Source organism: Eleutherodactylus coqui, chromosome 7, assembly GCF_035609145.1.
Source record: "Eleutherodactylus coqui strain aEleCoq1 chromosome 7, aEleCoq1.hap1, whole genome shotgun sequence".
NCBI classification, from domain to species: domain Eukaryota; kingdom Metazoa; phylum Chordata; class Amphibia; order Anura; family Eleutherodactylidae; genus Eleutherodactylus; species Eleutherodactylus coqui.
In genome coordinates, this window is record NC_089843.1 from 214,865,399 (window position 1) to 214,883,324 (window position 17,926).

Here is a 17,926-nt window from a genome sequence, read left to right on the forward strand (position 1 = left end):
TTGTGATTTTTTAAACAGGGGGGAGGAAAAAAAGAAATGGGGAAAAAAGAAAAAAAGGGGCCATGTCATTAAGGGGTTAAATAATGCATTAACTTCCTTTTCTGGGTCATTACGACGCATGGATACCACATGTGTGATTGTATTTTTGATTTTTTACAAAGTAAAGGGAGACAAGTGTTTTTATAATTTTTTTTATAATTTTTTTACTTTTTTTATTTTTTTTTGTCCCTTTGGGGGACTTCCACAGGGACCCATCAGGACCCCCTGATCACATTCCGGGGGTCCGATGGTGACAGCCCTTTACATGCTGCAGTGACAGCCCTTTACATGCTGCAGTCACATAGACTGCAGCATGTAAAGGGTTAACACAGCAGAGATCGGAAGTTTTCTCTGATCTCTGCTGTAAGAGCTAGTACCTAGCTGTCCTCTGACAGCCAAGCACCAAGCTCTTCCTGCCACAGAGACCATCGGCTTGCTTCTGACAAGCCGATGGTCTCTATGGCAACCTGTAAACAAAGCAGGAGATTGCCGGCATATCGGCAATATCTTCTGCTGGTTTTTCAAAGCCCTTGCTTTGTTCTCTGTGGGTGTGTGCAGGCAGAGCACAATGTCACAGCTTGTGGCATTGTGCTCTGCAGCTCCCATAGCGATACATAGCCCGGAAATCTTCCGGGCTATATCGCTATGGGCAGTGGAGCTCGTCCTGGAAAATTTCCGGGCGTGCCACTCAAGGGGTTAAAGGGATGGGTCATCAAAAAGTGACCCATTGTATAAATCAAGTTTTTATGTTGACCATATATATTGTTTTTATTTTATATGTCATTTTATAAGATCCTATTACCCTGCAGTTTTCACAATGACCACTAGGCCCAATAATAGTCTGACACGTCGTATTCTGTCACCTTACATTGTAATCCTGCCTGTGATGATGAGGAGATGACTGCTGAAGCAGGAAGAGACGGCATATTATGAGTGAGCGGTTCACTTCCAAAGCCCAGCATGAAAAAACAAACAAAGCTAAGGCTCTGTTCACACGGCCATGGGGCGTCCCTTTCATAGACATGGTGTCTGCAGTTTTGCCAGATTTAGTGGCAAGAGTAGTGCGACATGCAGCAATATTCGTGGTGCAAGATGACGGTAAACACGACGTAACTCCCTATGGTCCCATCATAGGTCAGTGGGCTTCATCAGGAACACTGGGACCATCACAATGGTGGATCTGGTAGACTGCTGTTGCTTTGGGCCCTATGGCCACATTAACCAACGCCATTTAATAAATATAGCAAAAAGTCTCCTTAAGTTTGACTTGCCTTGTAGTTTAGCACTCGTGACAATGTTAAGCTGTTTTCTGCTTTATTGTCCACTTCATATATGCTGTCTCTTAATTTTACATACTCCTTTAATTCAACCTGGAAAAAAGTAAACATGGCGGGTTACTGAATTTTTACAAAAAAAAAGTTTGGTACGGTGTTACCCAGTACAGCAAAATGTGATTGTTCTCAGTGAGAGAAACCAAGTAACCTTGTAGATATGATAGCTTTTGATGGCTAACAAAAATACATGATGTTATAGCGAGATTACAGACCTCTCAGGGTCCTTCCTCAGGCATAATGGAACAGATCCGGATGGGGCATATATGTATACAAATGTACACACATGAAAAGGCACAGACATAGCGAGACTAATTTGCACTTAAAGCAATACCAGACAAGATGAGCAGAGAAGTAATTACTTTATCAGTCCACTGTAAGGAATGGGACAGTTTTATCATCTCTAAATTGGTGTTAGGGGGTCAACAGCCTGTGTGTTATCTCTACCTATGTCTCAGATTGGTGTTAAGTTTAAAGGCCCATTTAGACGAGACGAATGTTGGGCAAACGATGCACCTGCACGGGAGCGAGTATCGCTGGCTCACAGCGGGGCGGCAGGAGGAGATTTCTCTCCTCGCGCTCCCCTGCCCCTTTACTTAACATAGCGGCTGTTCAATACTGAACGGCTGCTATTTACATTGAACGATCAGCGTTCAGCTCATCGTCCATCGTTTATACAGCATAAACGATGGACGATGAGCTGATCGCTCAGTGTAAATAGCAGCCGTTCAGTACTGAACGGCAGCTATGTTAAATCAATAGAGAGGGGCGGAGGAGTGTGAGGAGAGAAATTTCCTGCAGCCTCCCCTCCCTCCTGCTGGTCGCTCTGTGAGCGAGCCGATGCTTCTAGCTCCAGCATGGGAGTGAGGACACACAGGGATGAGTGTCAGAACGGTACCATCGGCACAGATGTGAAACCACCATTATATGTGTTACGGTTGGGTTCACGTGTAGTTTTTGATGCATTTTTATAATAAAGAAGGCCTTGTGAATAGTGGGCTGGAGAATAGTGAAGTGATGTATGGAGGAGCCCAAGAGCAAAAAGTTTTCATCTTTGTGTAAGGATGTGTTTTTGGAACTGTATTCTTAGGTGAGGTGGCAACCAAAAGAAGGGTGGGAAAGGCAAGTGGATGGGTTGAGTAGTAGATTTGAAAATAAAAGGGGTAGTGGTCTTCCACTGTATTAGCTGGTGAAACATCAAAAAACTTCCATTAATACCTACAGAAAATAGGTGCATGCTGGGGAACAACATGACATCATCCCCCCATTCTTTGCCTCACAAACCGAGTCAACTTGTCAGAACCACAAGCAGTACAAATCCAGATGTTCGATTTATTTTATAAAACAGTAGACAGTACATGTTATACCATGGACCAATCCACTAAGAATACACACAGGGATCACAAACCTAGTATGTAAATTGCGGGGGAACCCAACGGACATTCTACGCACTCGATACGAAAAGTAAGAACATATCAACCTCATCACTCCTGAGTGTCACAGGACAAGGATCCCCTAGGCAAGATGTGGTCCTCTTAAAAGTTGAGGCCTTGGAGGGATGACAGACACAGCAGGACACTTGGTTGAAGAAAACTTTAGTCCAAACAGGATTCTTCACAATAGAGACTCAAATCAAAACAAGAACAACACAGGAACAGAACTTGGAACAGATAAGATGGCTTGGATGAGGAACGGAACATGGCTCAGGCCAGGACATAGGAACAGACATAGGAGCATTGGACCTTGACCATCCAACTCAGACTACAGGAACAAACATGGTTATGTAACAGAAACTAAACTGAAGAAAGCAAGCAAGTAGTAGTGGGGTCCAAGACACTGAGGCCTTTCTTCTTGTCGTTTTTCGTCCCTGACTTCCAAGATCTATAACGTTTTCTTTTATTTTTCCATCCGCCAACATAGCTTGTTCATCTATGAATGGCTGCCTGTCTACTGTGAATGGAGGCGGGCGGCTGGAAGCGATCTCCGGCCCGATCCGCGTCCATTCACCAAGCAGTGATTACTCCTGTGTGAAAGCCCATGAGTAATCATCGTTGGGACAACTGTTGGGTGCTTCTGCGCCCAACAATCTTCCCGTGTAAAGGGGCTCTTACAGACAAGCTGTAAAAGAGTTATCTCAACAAGATAGGAAGAAACAGATAAAACAGTTAAAGGATGACCAGTAGAGATGAGCGAGCACGCTCGGATAAGGCAGTTACTCAAGCGAGCATCGCTCTTCTCGAGTAACTGCATTCTCGTCCGAGCAGGCTCAGGGGGGGAGCGGGAGGTAGCGGGGGGGGAGAGTGAGAGAGATCTCTCTTACTCTTCCCCCCGCTCCCCCCCTGAGCCTGCTCGGACGAAAATGCAGTTACTCGAGAAGAGCGATGCTCGCTTGAGTAACTGCCTTATCCGAGGATGCTCGCTCATCTCTAATGACCAGGCAATACATGGTCAAGCCAAGTTTGTCAAAGAGGTATCCATTCTTTTCACCTTTACTTAAAGGGTTACATTTCCCAATGATGCTCAATTTGCCAAATAGGACATATGAGCAGGGGTTATGCAGTGGGAACCTTCTTAACCACTGTTTCTTCATCCTTCAGTTAGCACAGACTGAGGGTGCGTTCACACGAACGTATATCGGCTCGGTTTTCACGCCGAGCCGATATACGTTGTCCTCATGTGCAGGGGGGGGGGGGGGAGGCTGGAAGAGCCCAGGAGCAGAAACTCAGCTGCCGCCCCCTCTCCACCCCTCTGCACTATTTGCAATGGGGAGAGGTGGAACTGGGGCGGGGCTAATTCCCAGAACTTAGCCCCGCCCCCGTTCCGCCTCCTCTCATTGCAAATAGTGCAGAGGGGCGGAGAGGAGGCAGAGAGGGGGCGGGAGCTCAGTTCCTGCTCCTGGGCTCTTCCAGCCTCCCCCCCTGCAGATGAGGACAACGTATATCGGCTTGGCGTGAAAACCGAGCCGATATACGTTCGTGTGAACGCACCCTAACCCTGAGAACAAGCCAATAGGATAACCAATTAGGGCAAATACATACACAAATATGACAATCACCAAATGCTGCTTTTATCCCCCAACCGGAGCTGCAATGGTGCAAAAAATATAATTCAATCACTTACCGGCCTGAAGGTATCTGTATAATAATCTGCCTTAAGAAATTGCTGGAGCTCGCCAACATTGTTTAATGTCGCACTCATCCCAATGATCTGGGTGTTGTCTGTAGGTAAGCAATTAGAAATGAGATTAGCATTTAGCTCCTAATTTCACCCAGGAAGAGCTTTCTTATGCGCGTTATATAATGTAGGACCATTTCAGATGAAAGATAAAATCACAGCATATGTCATAGGAAATCGAATCAGTGATGTTTGACTACAGAGAGCTTAGACTCCCTTGACACTGCTTACATATTTCTGCTACTAGAAACCTGACACTTTACAAATGGCAACAAGAATTTATAGTCTTGTCACCATTTGTAACAAACCGGCCGCTACTTCTACATGGTAATAACTTTTAGAAAAAAAAAAACCCATAAATAAATGTTCCCTGCCTGTATAGTTGAGTCCAGCAGAAGCTGGTGAAGGCGAAGAGTGAATTGATGACTTATCAGGTAGTTGAGCATGTTGCTCATGAGGACAAGCAGATCCAGGCATGAAAGTGACCGGTATGAGGCTATATTCATATGAGCGAGTACCATATCAGGCAGAGTTCTGCGCCTGCCAACATGTGATTTTAATGGCGATACCAAGCATTTTTGATAAAATTATCTGCTTAGTCATTAAAGGGGTTTTTATCATTATTAAAAAAAAACAAAAAAAAAAAAAACCCATAAATTTTCAAGCAGCCAGTCCCAATGGGAATTAAAAAAAAAAAAATTAAAATAAAAAAAAAAAAATGTACCTCTCCTTGGTCACCTGACACAAAGCTGAGTGGCTCCTATGGTCCCGGCGCCAGCTTCAGAGTAGATGGCTCGACAGAAGTCAGGTGACGCTGCGGCCAAACAGAGGCCGCAGCATTGCCATCAGTGACATGTCCTAAACGCCATGATGCCAGCAGTTTGGGAAGCTGGCACCAGGACCATGGGAGACATTCAGCTGCGTACCGAGAAGGCTGAGAATATGTTTTTGTTTTGTTTTTTTCCGCCAGGCCTTGTGCTTGGATGTTTTTTCTCTAATGATAAGACCTCTTTAAGGCGCTAAATAGGCCATTAACCCTTTGCAATCCAATTTTGGATTCAGGGTTTCCTAGGGAATTTTCTCTTTCTGCCGTTATACAATGGCACCATCTGCTGGCCACTATTGCGGTATTGGACATGCTGGAAAGGCCTTTGACAACAGAGCGGCCAGTAATATACGGTAAGAATACCCTGCCGGACGTCTTCCGACATCGGAAGCTGCACAGCCTTCAATCAGAATGTCTTTAGACGTCAGACAGTGGATTGGAAAGGGTTAATAGGGGGCTAGACTCCAAGTGGCTTCCTCAACAGAACCAACATCAGCTAGTTGTTGGAATGTTCTTCAGCAAAAATCGAAGGTTGCCATGAACTAACACACCAATAGCGCATACTTTAGGGGATACAATAATGGACTTATTTTAGGGTTGATGGCATGAGACATTGCATTTTATAGTAAAAGCCTTGCTTAGTAACTAGAGATGAGTGAGTATACTCGCTAAGGCACATTACTCGAGCGAGGAGTGCCTTAGCCGAGTATCTCCCCACTCGTCTCTAAAGATTCGGCTGCCGGCGCCGGTGACAGGTGAGTTGCGTGAGTGAGCAGGGGGGGGGGGGGGTGGAGTGTGATCTCCCCTCCGTTCCTCCCCGCTGTCCCCCACCGCTGAGTTCCCGTGATCTTCGTTCCCAACTATTTAAACTGGACAAGGACATGGTTGTATTACCCCCCGAGGAAGCAATCCACACGAAACGTAGTCCTGCTGCGGGTAATGTACCTCGGTAAGAATTACGTATTTTAGTCTGCCATCTCTTATGGCATTTAGAGCTTTTCCCAAGTATTTGGTCCAGGTTAGAGGATTTTGTTTAACTTATGATAAAGTTTATATATTTTTTTTTTCCCCCTTTGGTGGACAGTGCTCTCCTCCTCCTCTCTTTACGGGTCAGTGGTATGCGCTTTGGAGACTCTATTTGTGATTTTGTATACCACAGATTGATGATGCCAGCCCAGATGTTGGGGGCACAAGATATTGTGGTTCCCAGCAGCCAATCAGACTATGGCTCTAGTTTTACTAACGTAGGTTGGACATTTAAAGGGGTTGTCCCGCGGCAGCAAGTGGGGGTATACACTTCTGTATGGCCATATTAATGCACTTTGTAATATACATCGTGCATTAAATATGAGCCATACAGAAGTTATTCACTTATCTGCTCCGTTGCTAGCGTCCTCGTCGCCATGGTTCCGTCTAATTTCGGGGTCTTCTTGCTTTTTTAGACGCGCTTGCGCAGATCCGTCTTCTCCCTTCGGCTCCGCTCGGCAGCATCGGCGTTTTGGCTCTGCCCCCTTGTACGCGTCATCGCGTAGCTCCGCCCCATGACATGTGCCGGTTCCAGCCTCCTGATTGGCTGGAATCGGCACGTGACGGGGGCGGAGCTACGCGATGACGCGTACAAGGGGGCGGAGCCAAAACGCCGATGCTGCCGAGCAGAGCCGAAGGGAGAAGACCGCACAGCGCAAGCGCGTCTAAAAAAGCAAGAAGACCCCGAAATTAGACGGAACCATGGCGACGAGGACGCTAGCAACGGAGCAGATAAGTGAATAACTTCTGTATGGCTCATATTTAATGCACGATGTATATTACAAAGTGCATTAATATGGCCATACAGAAGTACTGAACCCCACTTGATTTCGCGAGACAACCCCTTTAAAGCAGTGACCCATTGGTTGTTATGCGAACATCCCTTTTGCCTTCTTTTGGACTAAAGTTTATAAACCTAACAGTATTTTTTGGTTACTTTTGTGTTATTTTCAAAGTCTCTTACACTTTAAAGTCAATCCGCACCCCCGGACTTACCACTCGTGTACAGAATCTTGGCGAGAGTCATTTCTAAAATTGCACCTCGACTTCCTTCACTGAGCATATGCAGCTAATGGAATAGAAGAGAAGATGGCATTTGATACTGTATAAAAATATCAATTCCTTACAGAATTAAAGGGGTTTTCCAGCAGAATATTATTGATGACCTATCCACAGAATTTCAATAGTTGATTGGCGGGTTTGCCACTCAGGATCCCCACAGATCAGCTGATTGAAGAGACATCTGTCAATTCATCCATACCAGGCACAGTGCCGTACATTGTATAGTGGCTGTGCCTTTTATTGCACCTTGGTCCCATCCACATCAGGCTATGTGACTGATGCATGTTACGTCACAGGCCTGAGAAGAAACCGGCGCTCGATGAGCCAATCACAGCCATTCAGTGAATGGCATCACTGAATGGCTGTGATTGGCTCATCGAGCGCTGGCTGTGATTGGCTGCTGGCGCTCAATCGCAGCACTCACTTTGCTGGAGGCGGGGTATTCAAAGCCCCGTCACCAGGAAGAAGCTCAGCTGCGAGACTAAGAGGATGCAGTTTACCACAGCGCCGCCGAAAATTAGGAGGCATCGGGACGCCGAGGACCAGGCGAGTAAAAGCTCCCCCCCCCCCCCCCAAAATAGGACACTGTGCCCTTTTCTTTTTTGGGGGCAAAAATTTATATAAGACAATGTCTTATATTCGGGGAAACATGGTAACGTAGAAGGGTCCCCAGTAGGCAGTCATCCTCCATGATGACTTTGCGCCTTAGTAGGGTACATAGACAAGGGTCGTGTTGATGGAAAGATCCCTTTAACCCCTTGAGTGGCACGCCCGGAAAATTTCCGGGACGAGCTCCACTGCTCATAGCAACATAGCCCGGAAGATTTACGGGCTATGTATCACTATGGGAGCTGCAGAGCACAATGCCACAAGCTGTGACAGTGTGCTCTGCCTGCACAGACCCACAGAGAGCAGTGCAAGGGCTTTGAAAAACCAGCAGAAGATATTGCTGATGTGTCGGCAATCTCCTGCTTTGTTTACAGGTTGCCATAGAGATCATCGGCTTGTCAGAAGCAAGCCGATGGTCTCTGTAGCAGGGAGAGCTTGGTGCTTGGCTGTGAGAGGACAGCTAGGTACTAGCTCTTACAGCAGAGATCAGAGAAAACCTCCGATCTCTGCTGTGTTAACCCTTTACATGCTGCAGTCTATGTGACTGCAGCATGTAAAGGGCTGTCACTGCAGCATGTAAAGGGCTGTAACCATCGGACCCCCGGAATGTGATCAGGGGTCCTGATGGGTCCCTGTGGAAGTCCCCTAAAGGGAGAAAAAAAATAAATTTAAAAATTATAAAAAAAAATAATAAAAACACTTGTCTCCCTTTACTTTGTAAAAAAATCAAAAATACAATCACACATGTGGTATCCATGTGTCATAATGACCCAGAGAAGGAAGTTAATACATTATTTAACCCCTTAATGACATGGCCCCTTTTTTTCTTTTTTCCCCATTTCTTTTTTTCCTCCCCCCTGTTTAAAAAAATCACAACTTGTCCCGCAAAAAACAAGCCCTCATATGGCCATGTCAATGGAAAAATGAAAAAGTTATGGCTCTTGAGACGCAACTGCAAAATTAGTTGAAATTCAATGATTAGACCATTTTAAAAAACCTGCCCTGGTGGGCACGACAGGGTGGTAGGAAACCCGCCACTCAAGGGGTTAATAGTAATTATTGAGATTGTTAGACTGTAAATGACGTGGAGTTCATAAAAAGGAAGTGTTGGGACACTTGTAGAGGAAGTAAGAGGTATTTGGTATATGGTAAGCCTGCTCCAAATCACATCGGTGAGGTCAGCCTGCCCATAGGTATTCTGTACCGAGAGCGGACAGCGACTTACCTCATCAACGACGACGAGGCCTAGATCTTTGATTCGTTCCGTTTCAATCAATGAATTAACAAGACTGTGGCCTTTTTCAATAGTTGCAATGTACAGAGAATTTTTTTTCCTCCTTTTTATCGGAGGAAATCTTCCTTTGCTGCCAGCATACTCCTCTACCAAAAACTCCAACTCCACTCCAAAACCGGACAAGCCGCGAACCTTGGACGACAAACTGAAGATCAGGCAGGTTTTGTTTAAAGGCTTCTACAGTTTGATCTATGCCAAACTACGACGAATGTAGTCCCTTGACGCAAGAAATAAGGCATATTTAGACATATCTGTACCCGAGATACAACCCAGTCCCATTTACATCATAAAGATTAAAGTAGTAAGACAGAATAGGAACTTTTTGTAGAATATGAAGTTTTCCTCCAAATTTTGGTAGAAAATAAAAATGATAAAAAAAAAAAAAACGAAACAGAAAAATGGATTTTCACAGCTTTACTTTGAAGGGCACATTTATGGCTTATCTCCACAGTCTCCAGCTCAGCCTTTGGTACAGCAGTAAAGCAAAACCATGCGAGTGCCAAGATGCCCAGAAATAGGCGATTGCAAACTCAGCTGTTTCCTGGAGTTTCGGCACTATAGACCGCTATTAAAGTTTCATTAACCATGTCTCCTGATAGAGGGTGTGGACTGAAGTTAAAGGGGTTGTCCCGCGCCGAAACAGGTTTTTTTTTTTTTCCAATAGCCCCCCCGTTCGGCGCGAGACAAACCCGATGCAGGGGTTTAAAAAAAACAAAAACGGATAGTACTTACCCGAATCCCCGCGCTCCGGTGACTTCTTACTTACCTTGCGAAGATGGCCGCCGGGATCTTCACCCTCGGTGGACCGCAGGTCTTCTGTGCGGTTCATTGCCGATTTCAGCCTCCTGATTGGCTGGAATCGGCACACGTGACGGGGCGGAGCTACAAGGAGCAGCTCTCTGGCACGAGCGGCCCCATTCAGAAGGGAGAAGACCGGACTGCGCAAGCGCGTCTAATCGGGCGATTAGACGCTGAAAATTAGACGGCACCATGGAGACGAGGACGCCAGCAACGGAACAGGTAAGTGAATAACTTCTGTATGGCTCATAATTAATGCACGATGTACATTACAAAGTGCATTAATATGGCCATACAGAAGTGTATACCCCCACTTTGTTTCGCGGGACAACCCCTTTAAAAAGGCGGTGGAGCAACCCCCAAGGTGGTTTATGCAGACCTCATGGTGGTGTATGTATACTAGAAATGGCCCATGCGAGGCCTCAATGGAGGGTCTATATCCAGAATTCAGTGTGGAGGTGCTGCCAAACAGAGTTGTGACTGTATGGATGTGACGTGAAACTGGTAGAGAGACGTAGGTAGAACTACTGGATTAAGGCGCGACCCTCTAAAAGACTTGTTGGAGAACAGATTAGGTAAAAGAAGTGTTTCATTGGATGAAATGATGAGCTTGCAAAAAACGCATCTCAAGGCCTATGCCCTACTGTTATCGGCAGCCTGACTCGGTCCCTTCAAGCTTTCCCAGCAGCAGCGGTGAGTCTCATGCCCAACCCAGCGCCCCTGCAACTACGGTTGTGCTTTAACCCAGCCAAAGTGAGGAAGAGGCTTTGCCTCGAAATGCGTCTCCTGATGGAGGGTGGTAGGAAATTCTGATAGCGACAAGTTGAATCAAGTCTTTGGTAGTTTGTAGGACATCAATCAGCTAATTTCAGGAGCTACTACGCTCCACCTCACCTCCAAAGTCTTCAGGCTCTTGGTGCCTCTTTCTCCAGGCACCCGGCGGCCTCTAGTGAGCGCAGCGCCGCTGGTCAGGTGATCCGGAAGCGGCCACTGGTGCTGCGCTCACTACAGACTGTTGGGGTGCCCGGAATGGCGGAGGTAAAATCATGGGTTGTGACAAGCTACATCCCTAGTCACGCTCCCTGGCCACACCCCCTTATCGGTAGGGGTATCCCAGGATAAAAGAATTTTTCGCAAGGGTACCCCAAGGCTGAAAAGGTTGGGAAACACAGGTGTAGAGACACACCCATTTGACAAAGAGCATGGGTTACTCAGAAATATTCCGGAGAAATAACACTGGAACGGCACAATGCAGAACTGTAAGAAAAAGATAGAGCAGGTCTTTTATTTTAACCCTTTACAACACATTTATTTTTTCTCATCCATTCTCCCCAGTTCCAAATAAATTGGAGCTGGGGAGAATGGATGAGAAAAAAAAATAAATTTTCCCTTCACCCTCCTGATCTGACAGAGTTCAGCAGGGTGCAGGTGGTCACTACACCGTGGGGGGAACGCAGAAGTATTACTTCCGCATTCTCCCTTCAGCCTCCTGGCTCAGCGATCATGTGACCGCTGGGGGTCAGGTAACACCGGCAGTCACATAATCGCCAGCCAGAATCGATCTACATTACATAGCGCTAATTGAGCGCTATGTAATGTGTAAAGAAGAAGGCAGGAAGGGTTAAAAATCCTTTCTGCCTTCTCCTCGGGGGTCCTTGATGAGGACCAGTGCAGGAGTGTATCTGCACCCGATGTGTCTGACGATCGGGTGCAGATGCACTCCCGCACTGCAGTGTCGGGCCTGTCCCGACATCGGAGCGGTGGTTGGAAATGATGATGTCGGGGCAGGCCCGACATTGGATTGCAAAGGGTTAATGCGGAATAAAAGTGAAAACTAAAAGCAATGTCCGGAGCCGCCGGGGGTCCTCTCTAATACAACTTTGATTCATGGAGGAGCTGGAAATTCTAAAATTGACCACTAAAACACAATTTACCTTCTCCTGCACGATGGCGACAAAGGGCAGGATCATCAGCGCATCCTTCTTTCGGCACAGAAGTTCTTGAAGTATCACAATTTCTGCAACGAGAGTTTTGCCACCACTTGTTGGCAGGGAGTAGATTAGGTTCTTCCTCTGTCGCAGGGATTCCAGCGTTAGGCACGTGTGCTGCCAGTCTGAAAGATGCAAGTCACATAGTTTATATATATACTGCAAGTACAGAGTGGGGCAAATTCATCCTCCATATAATTATATGTATACCTCTACCGGATACAGAAAGGGGGCGGATGTGTAGAAAACCCCCTGCGCTTTTACCGCAAGCGCATGCAACTGCAATTTACACTAAAAAACAAAGAAAAGTCCACTTGTGTGGATAGGTTATAAGATATCTGACTACACCATGGTGGTTCGACACCTGCGTTGGGGATTCCGCTTCCAGGTGAATCCCCGTGACAGGACGGTTCTGTCTCTGAACAGAACCGAACAACACCAGAACGGACCCCATTGACTATAATAGGGTCTGCCTGCTCTCTGCCTTTTGTACGGAAAAAAAAAAAAAAAACGTTGCGTGCAGCGCTTTATCTTCCGATATTTTGGGCTGGATCTCCGACATCCGACGCAGTTGTGAAACAGTCCTCACCAGTACAAAAGACTCTTAGGTCAACGTTACAAAAAATTGAACGCTAGTACGTCAAATCAACCAAAATGTACCAAAAAGAAAAAAATGTGCGTTAGGAAAATTAGCACAAATTAAAGGGGTTGTCCCGCGCCGAAACGGGTTTTTTTTTTTTTCAAAAGCCCCCCCGTTCGGCGCGAGACAAACCCGATGCAGGGGTTAAAAAAGAAAACCGGATAGTACTTACCCGAATCCCCGCGCTCCGGTGACTTCTTACTTACCTGGTGAAGATGGCCGCCGGGATCTTCTCCCTCGGTGGACCGCAGGTCTTCTGTGCGGTCCATTGCCGATTCCAGCCTCCTGATTGGCTGGAATCGGCACGTGACGGGGCAGAGCTACGAGGAGCCGCTCTCCGGCACGAGCGGCCCCATTCAGAAAAGAAGAAGACCGGACTGCGCAAGCGCGTCTAATCGGGCGATTAGACGCTGAAGATTAGACGGCACCATGGAGACGAGGACGCTAGCAACGGAACAGGTAAGTGAATAACTTCTGTATGGCTCATAATTAATGCACAATGTACATTACAAAGTGCATTAATATGGCCATACAGAAGTGCTGAACCCCCACTGTTTCACGGGACAACCCCTTTAAGAAAGAAAAAAAAACGTACAAAAATACACCATGGAATCTCAGAAAGGCCGGGGCTCACACGAGCGTATGCCGATTGCGTAGCTTTTGTGCGCATAATAATACGTAGTAGCAATTTCCCATGTACTTTCATTGTGCCGCTCCCAAGAGCCATTCGAAATCCGCGTACAAAAGAAATGACGGCATGTTCCATCTTGGCACGCATACACACCAAGACAGTGTACGGGGATTGCCGGCGCGCAGCAAACACTCATTGTCATCGCGTACTCGCTGCATGCTCATGCCGAAAAAACGGTTGTCGGCCAAACTGTCACTTTGAAGGTAGAGATGGCAAACGGATCTCATCCTGCTCAACAGGCGCCAAAATACAGAGCTAGGCAAGATCGGTGGAAGGCTTTACCCGTCCGCACCAAGCTTGTCCGATGCAGGAGCGAGTGGTGGCTTCCTAGTAGAGCAAACACTTGTCAGGACTTCTCCCTCGCTAGTCCCTAATCTAGATATTCCTCGTCGTCGAACATGTGATTTACGTAACACCACAACGTAGAAGGATCCAATTACCGTAAAGTTTTCTAATGCCTCTATGCTGTTCGATAAGATCAGCGACTTTGCTGGGTAACCCATAGAAGGGACCCAAGTCGATTTCAGAGGAGGTTTCCACCGTCTTTTGGGCAACATCAAGTTCCTCTAGAATGATCGTTTCCTTTATTTGCATGGTCCTAGAGATTTGAGGCGTTTGCACTTTAGCGTTCCCAACCAAGGTGTTCTTGAGACTGTCTCGTAGACTCTTCCTCTTCCCGTCTTTCGGATGGATACGAGAAGCTGTGGATGAGCATGCACCGCCTACTTCACCACCGCTGCTCGTATTAGGTTTTCCGTCAGTATGTATTGCCGTACCAGGATTCTGATTCGCATCCTCATAACGGGAAAGCTGGGAACAAGGAACGTCATCAAGTAAGTCCTCAGTTTGAGGTTTCGAGTCAAGGGGTCTCCCTGTAAACAACGGATTCGGCTTCAGCTGGTTTGGCGGCTCTTCTTCTAGAAGAGTGGATTTCGAGGGGTTAACTGGTGCCACAAACGGATGAGAACGTTCTGGATTCGGAGAACCAACCGGTAAAGTGTTCGCAGCCTCCTGTTTACACTGTTCCTCTAAGTAAGCCACTTGTGCTAGAAAAGAGGAGTCCTCGGCAAAGCTGTCATATTCTCCAAACAAGTCATCGTCGCTGCCGTAGTCCTGAATAGAAGAAAAGGAGAGCGACTTTAAAAAGTGCGCAATTGATAATATATGCAGGACTGTGCAAACGTTTTAGGCAGGTATGGAAAGAATGCTGCAAAGGAGGATTTTTTTTAACAATACAAAGCGTCTGATTGGCTCCAAATATATTCTGCAGCCGGACAAGGCTTCTTCTCTTCTGGCTGGCGATTCAAAAATCCCCGCCTACCGGAAACGCTGGCTGTGATTGGCTGATGCTTAGCCAATCACAGCCAGCACTCGATGAGGGGATGGGGGAGTTGGGTGGGTATCTTGAAATATAAGTCCTACCCTGAAAATAAGCCCTAACTGCAGAAAAAAATGGAAGCTGGCCACGCATATTCCTGCGGCAAATAGAGCATGCCGCGTTTTCTTTCACGCTGCAGAATTCCGTAGCATGAACATTGAGCCATTAGGTTCAATCGAATCTAATAGCTCTAGGGTAACGCCGCGGATTTCCGCCGCGTGAAATGTGGCCGTGTGCATTAGCCTTTAGGTTTACACTATCTGCTATTTGCACTTATAGTTATGCTGTAGGCATTATATGTGTCTCCAAATCGATGTTGGCAAATCAGAAGAATCTTTTGCTTTGCCCACAGAAAACGGGATAGACCTATAAAGCCTATAACATAAAGGTAAGTGTAAACAGCAGATTAGGAGAGGCAGAGATGGAGTACACACTGACTGCAGGCCTGAGAGCAGTGCGAATGCAGGAAAGCTGAGCCTGTGAAGACAGCCCTTTCCCCATAGCTAAGAAACGTCCTTACTAGAGATGAGCGAGCGAGTAATTGGCTTTATCCGAGTATCGCTGTGCTCGTCCCTGAAGATTCGGGTGCCGCTGCGGCTGACAGGTGAGTCGCAGCGGGGAGCAGGGGAGAGCGGGCGGGAGAGAGGGAGAGAAAGATCTCCCCTCCGTTCCTCCCCGCTCTCCCCTGCAGCTCCCCGCTCCGTGCCGGCACCCGAATCTTTAGACCCGAGCACAGCGATACTTGGATAAAGCCAATTACTCGAGCGAGTAGTGCTTTTCCGAGTACGCTCGCTCATCTCTAGTCCTTACATCCAAGTTTCTAGGGAAGTTGAATGCCTAACGACAAGTAGTGGTTTGCAGAGGAGAGGCACTTCAGGCTTGATTCTTCAGTGGTAAACCCCCCCCAAAAAATGAATGAAAGTATATTTAAAAAATTAGTAGTATACACACAGGTTATTAAATGAGCAAAAACTTTCAAAAAAGTTAATTATGCTTTAAGTTAAAGTTCAGAGATGCTAAAAGGCAGCTAGTATTTTATCACCGACATGTAGCTCTACGCGCCTGGATACGTTCACACAGATAAGGCTCTGGTCGGATTTCCGTCGGCTCATTCCCCCTAGGGGTAGATGAACAGAGCCTCCTGGCTACGGGAACGCACGGCAGGCTCTATTAGTACTCATATCCTACCTGCTGGCCAGAATAGATCATATCGGCCTCTTTATCACAATCAGCCATGTTGTTGGACTCGGACATCGTCTTCATTTCCTCACTTCCACTCGGCTTCTTCTTCACTGGTGTGTAAAGTTCGTGTCCAGAAGAAAGACTTCTCTTCCTTACTGGAGGCCGTCTCTGAATCTTGAGTCCAGCGGTTTCCATCTTTGCAGTGTGAATGCGCCCATGCTACGATATGGAGGTTAGGTCTATGGTCCCCAGTTAAAGACATGAGGTCCAGTCTTCAGGCTCCTTGTAAGTATTGTAATGTCACATGTTCATTTCCTTAAGGTTGCAGGAACCTCAGATGATGTCTCACAGGATACATACGGCACGAGGGGTCACTGTTTGTGGGTAAATCTGGGGAATTTAAGGCTTTATTGTGTTGAGGTTTCCGGCAGGGAGGTTCATTTGTCATGCAGGAGTCTGAAGGATGAAACAGAATGACAGTTATACAGTGACAAACTTCAGAGGGGAGAGCCATATTTTCGGAAATCGGCTCTGGATGTGCAGATGATTTCGAGTGAAAATCCCACAAATATATATATATACGCGATCATGTGAATCCAGCCTTACAGTTTTTCACCCATAGATTGGATAGGTAAAAACTCCCCCCTGCACCCCCACTGATCCCAAGAACGGGGGTCCCCAAATAAACAGAGGTTAAGCAGGTGTGCATGTCAGTGATAGTGCTGGAGGCGGCCAAGTGCAAACGTCTAGCAAGCTCCGGCGCTCTCATGGCAATGAAGGAGTCGTGGCGCGCTTGTGTGCCCGCCATTACATTCATTTGGGGACAGAATGATTTTCCATTATAGAGATCAGTGGGGGTTTCATTACTTATGCAGCTCCCGACTCCACCATTATTTACACGGTTACCCCCCCGTACTCTGCCATTATTTACGAGGTCCTCCCCCCCCCCCCCCCCTCCCCAGACTTCGCCATTATTTACGTCCTCCCCCCCAGACTCCGCCATTACTTACACGGTCCTCCCCTTCGCCCCCAGACTCCGCCACTATTTACGCGATCCCTCCCCCCAGACTCCGCCACTATTTACGCGGTCCCTCCCCGCCCAGACTCCGCCACTATCCCTCCCCCCCCCCAGACTCCGCCACTATTTACGCGGTCCCTCCCCCCCAAGACTCCGCCATTATTTACGCCCCCCCCCCCCAGACTCCACCATTATTTATGCGGTTCCCCCCCCCAGACTCCACCATTATTCCCGCAGCCCCTCCCCCAGACTCCGACATTATTTACGCGGTCCCCCCCAGACTCCGACATTATTCCCGCAGCCCCTCCCCCAGACTCCGCCATTATTTGCGCAGCCCCTCCCCCAGACTCCGCCATTATTTGCGCAGCCCCTCTCCCCCAGACTCCGCCATTATTTGCACGGTACCCCTCAGACATCTTTTACACGGTGTCCCCCAGACTCCGACATTTTTTACACCGCAAACCCCCGCCCCCCCGATTCCGACATTATTTCCAAAACACTCTAATATAACTACACGTTATTTACTTTATCGCTACTCATACACGGAGAGCACATACACACTACATGCAGTTGTTGCCCCTGGCTGGATTTGAACCCAGGACCCCAAGGCTATAGTTCTCTGCACTCCTTGCTACAAACACTCACTACAGTCAGCCTGAAGAGGCAGATATCAGAGAGCAGTAGAATGTGTCCCCCTACATACCTGTTGTGTCTGCAGCCTCAGTTATGTAATCACTTTCAATATTTGAATCTTTGTTTAGAGTACTGCGCATGCTCGTAGCAACCATGTAACCGGCGCGTCCTGATGACGTCACACCCTGCAGAGCGGCCATTTTTTATTTGGGAAAATAATCTCTATCCCATAAATAA

At 47.2% G+C, this 17,926-nt stretch overlaps 1 protein-coding gene across 1 annotated transcript in view; it reads right to left on the reverse strand.

Annotated features, from left to right (window-relative positions):
- HELQ (helicase, POLQ like) overlaps positions 1–17,819 on the reverse strand; it is a 39,830-nt gene extending 22,011 nt beyond the window's left edge. The window contains exons 1-8 of the mRNA XM_066574351.1: positions 17,760–17,819; positions 16,045–16,494; positions 13,919–14,591; positions 12,094–12,272; positions 9,293–9,493; positions 7,393–7,465; positions 4,491–4,588; positions 1,311–1,409 (exon numbers count right to left, since the gene is read on the reverse strand). Coding sequence (XP_066430448.1) covers positions 1,311–1,409; positions 4,491–4,588; positions 7,393–7,465; positions 9,293–9,493; positions 12,094–12,272; positions 13,919–14,591; positions 16,045–16,233 — 1,512 coding nt within the window. The 5' untranslated portion in view covers positions 16,234–16,494; positions 17,760–17,819. The remainder of the gene's footprint in view (positions 1–1,310; positions 1,410–4,490; positions 4,589–7,392; positions 7,466–9,292; positions 9,494–12,093; positions 12,273–13,918; positions 14,592–16,044; positions 16,495–17,759) is intronic.
- Between the last annotated feature and the right edge of the window lie 107 nt (positions 17,820–17,926).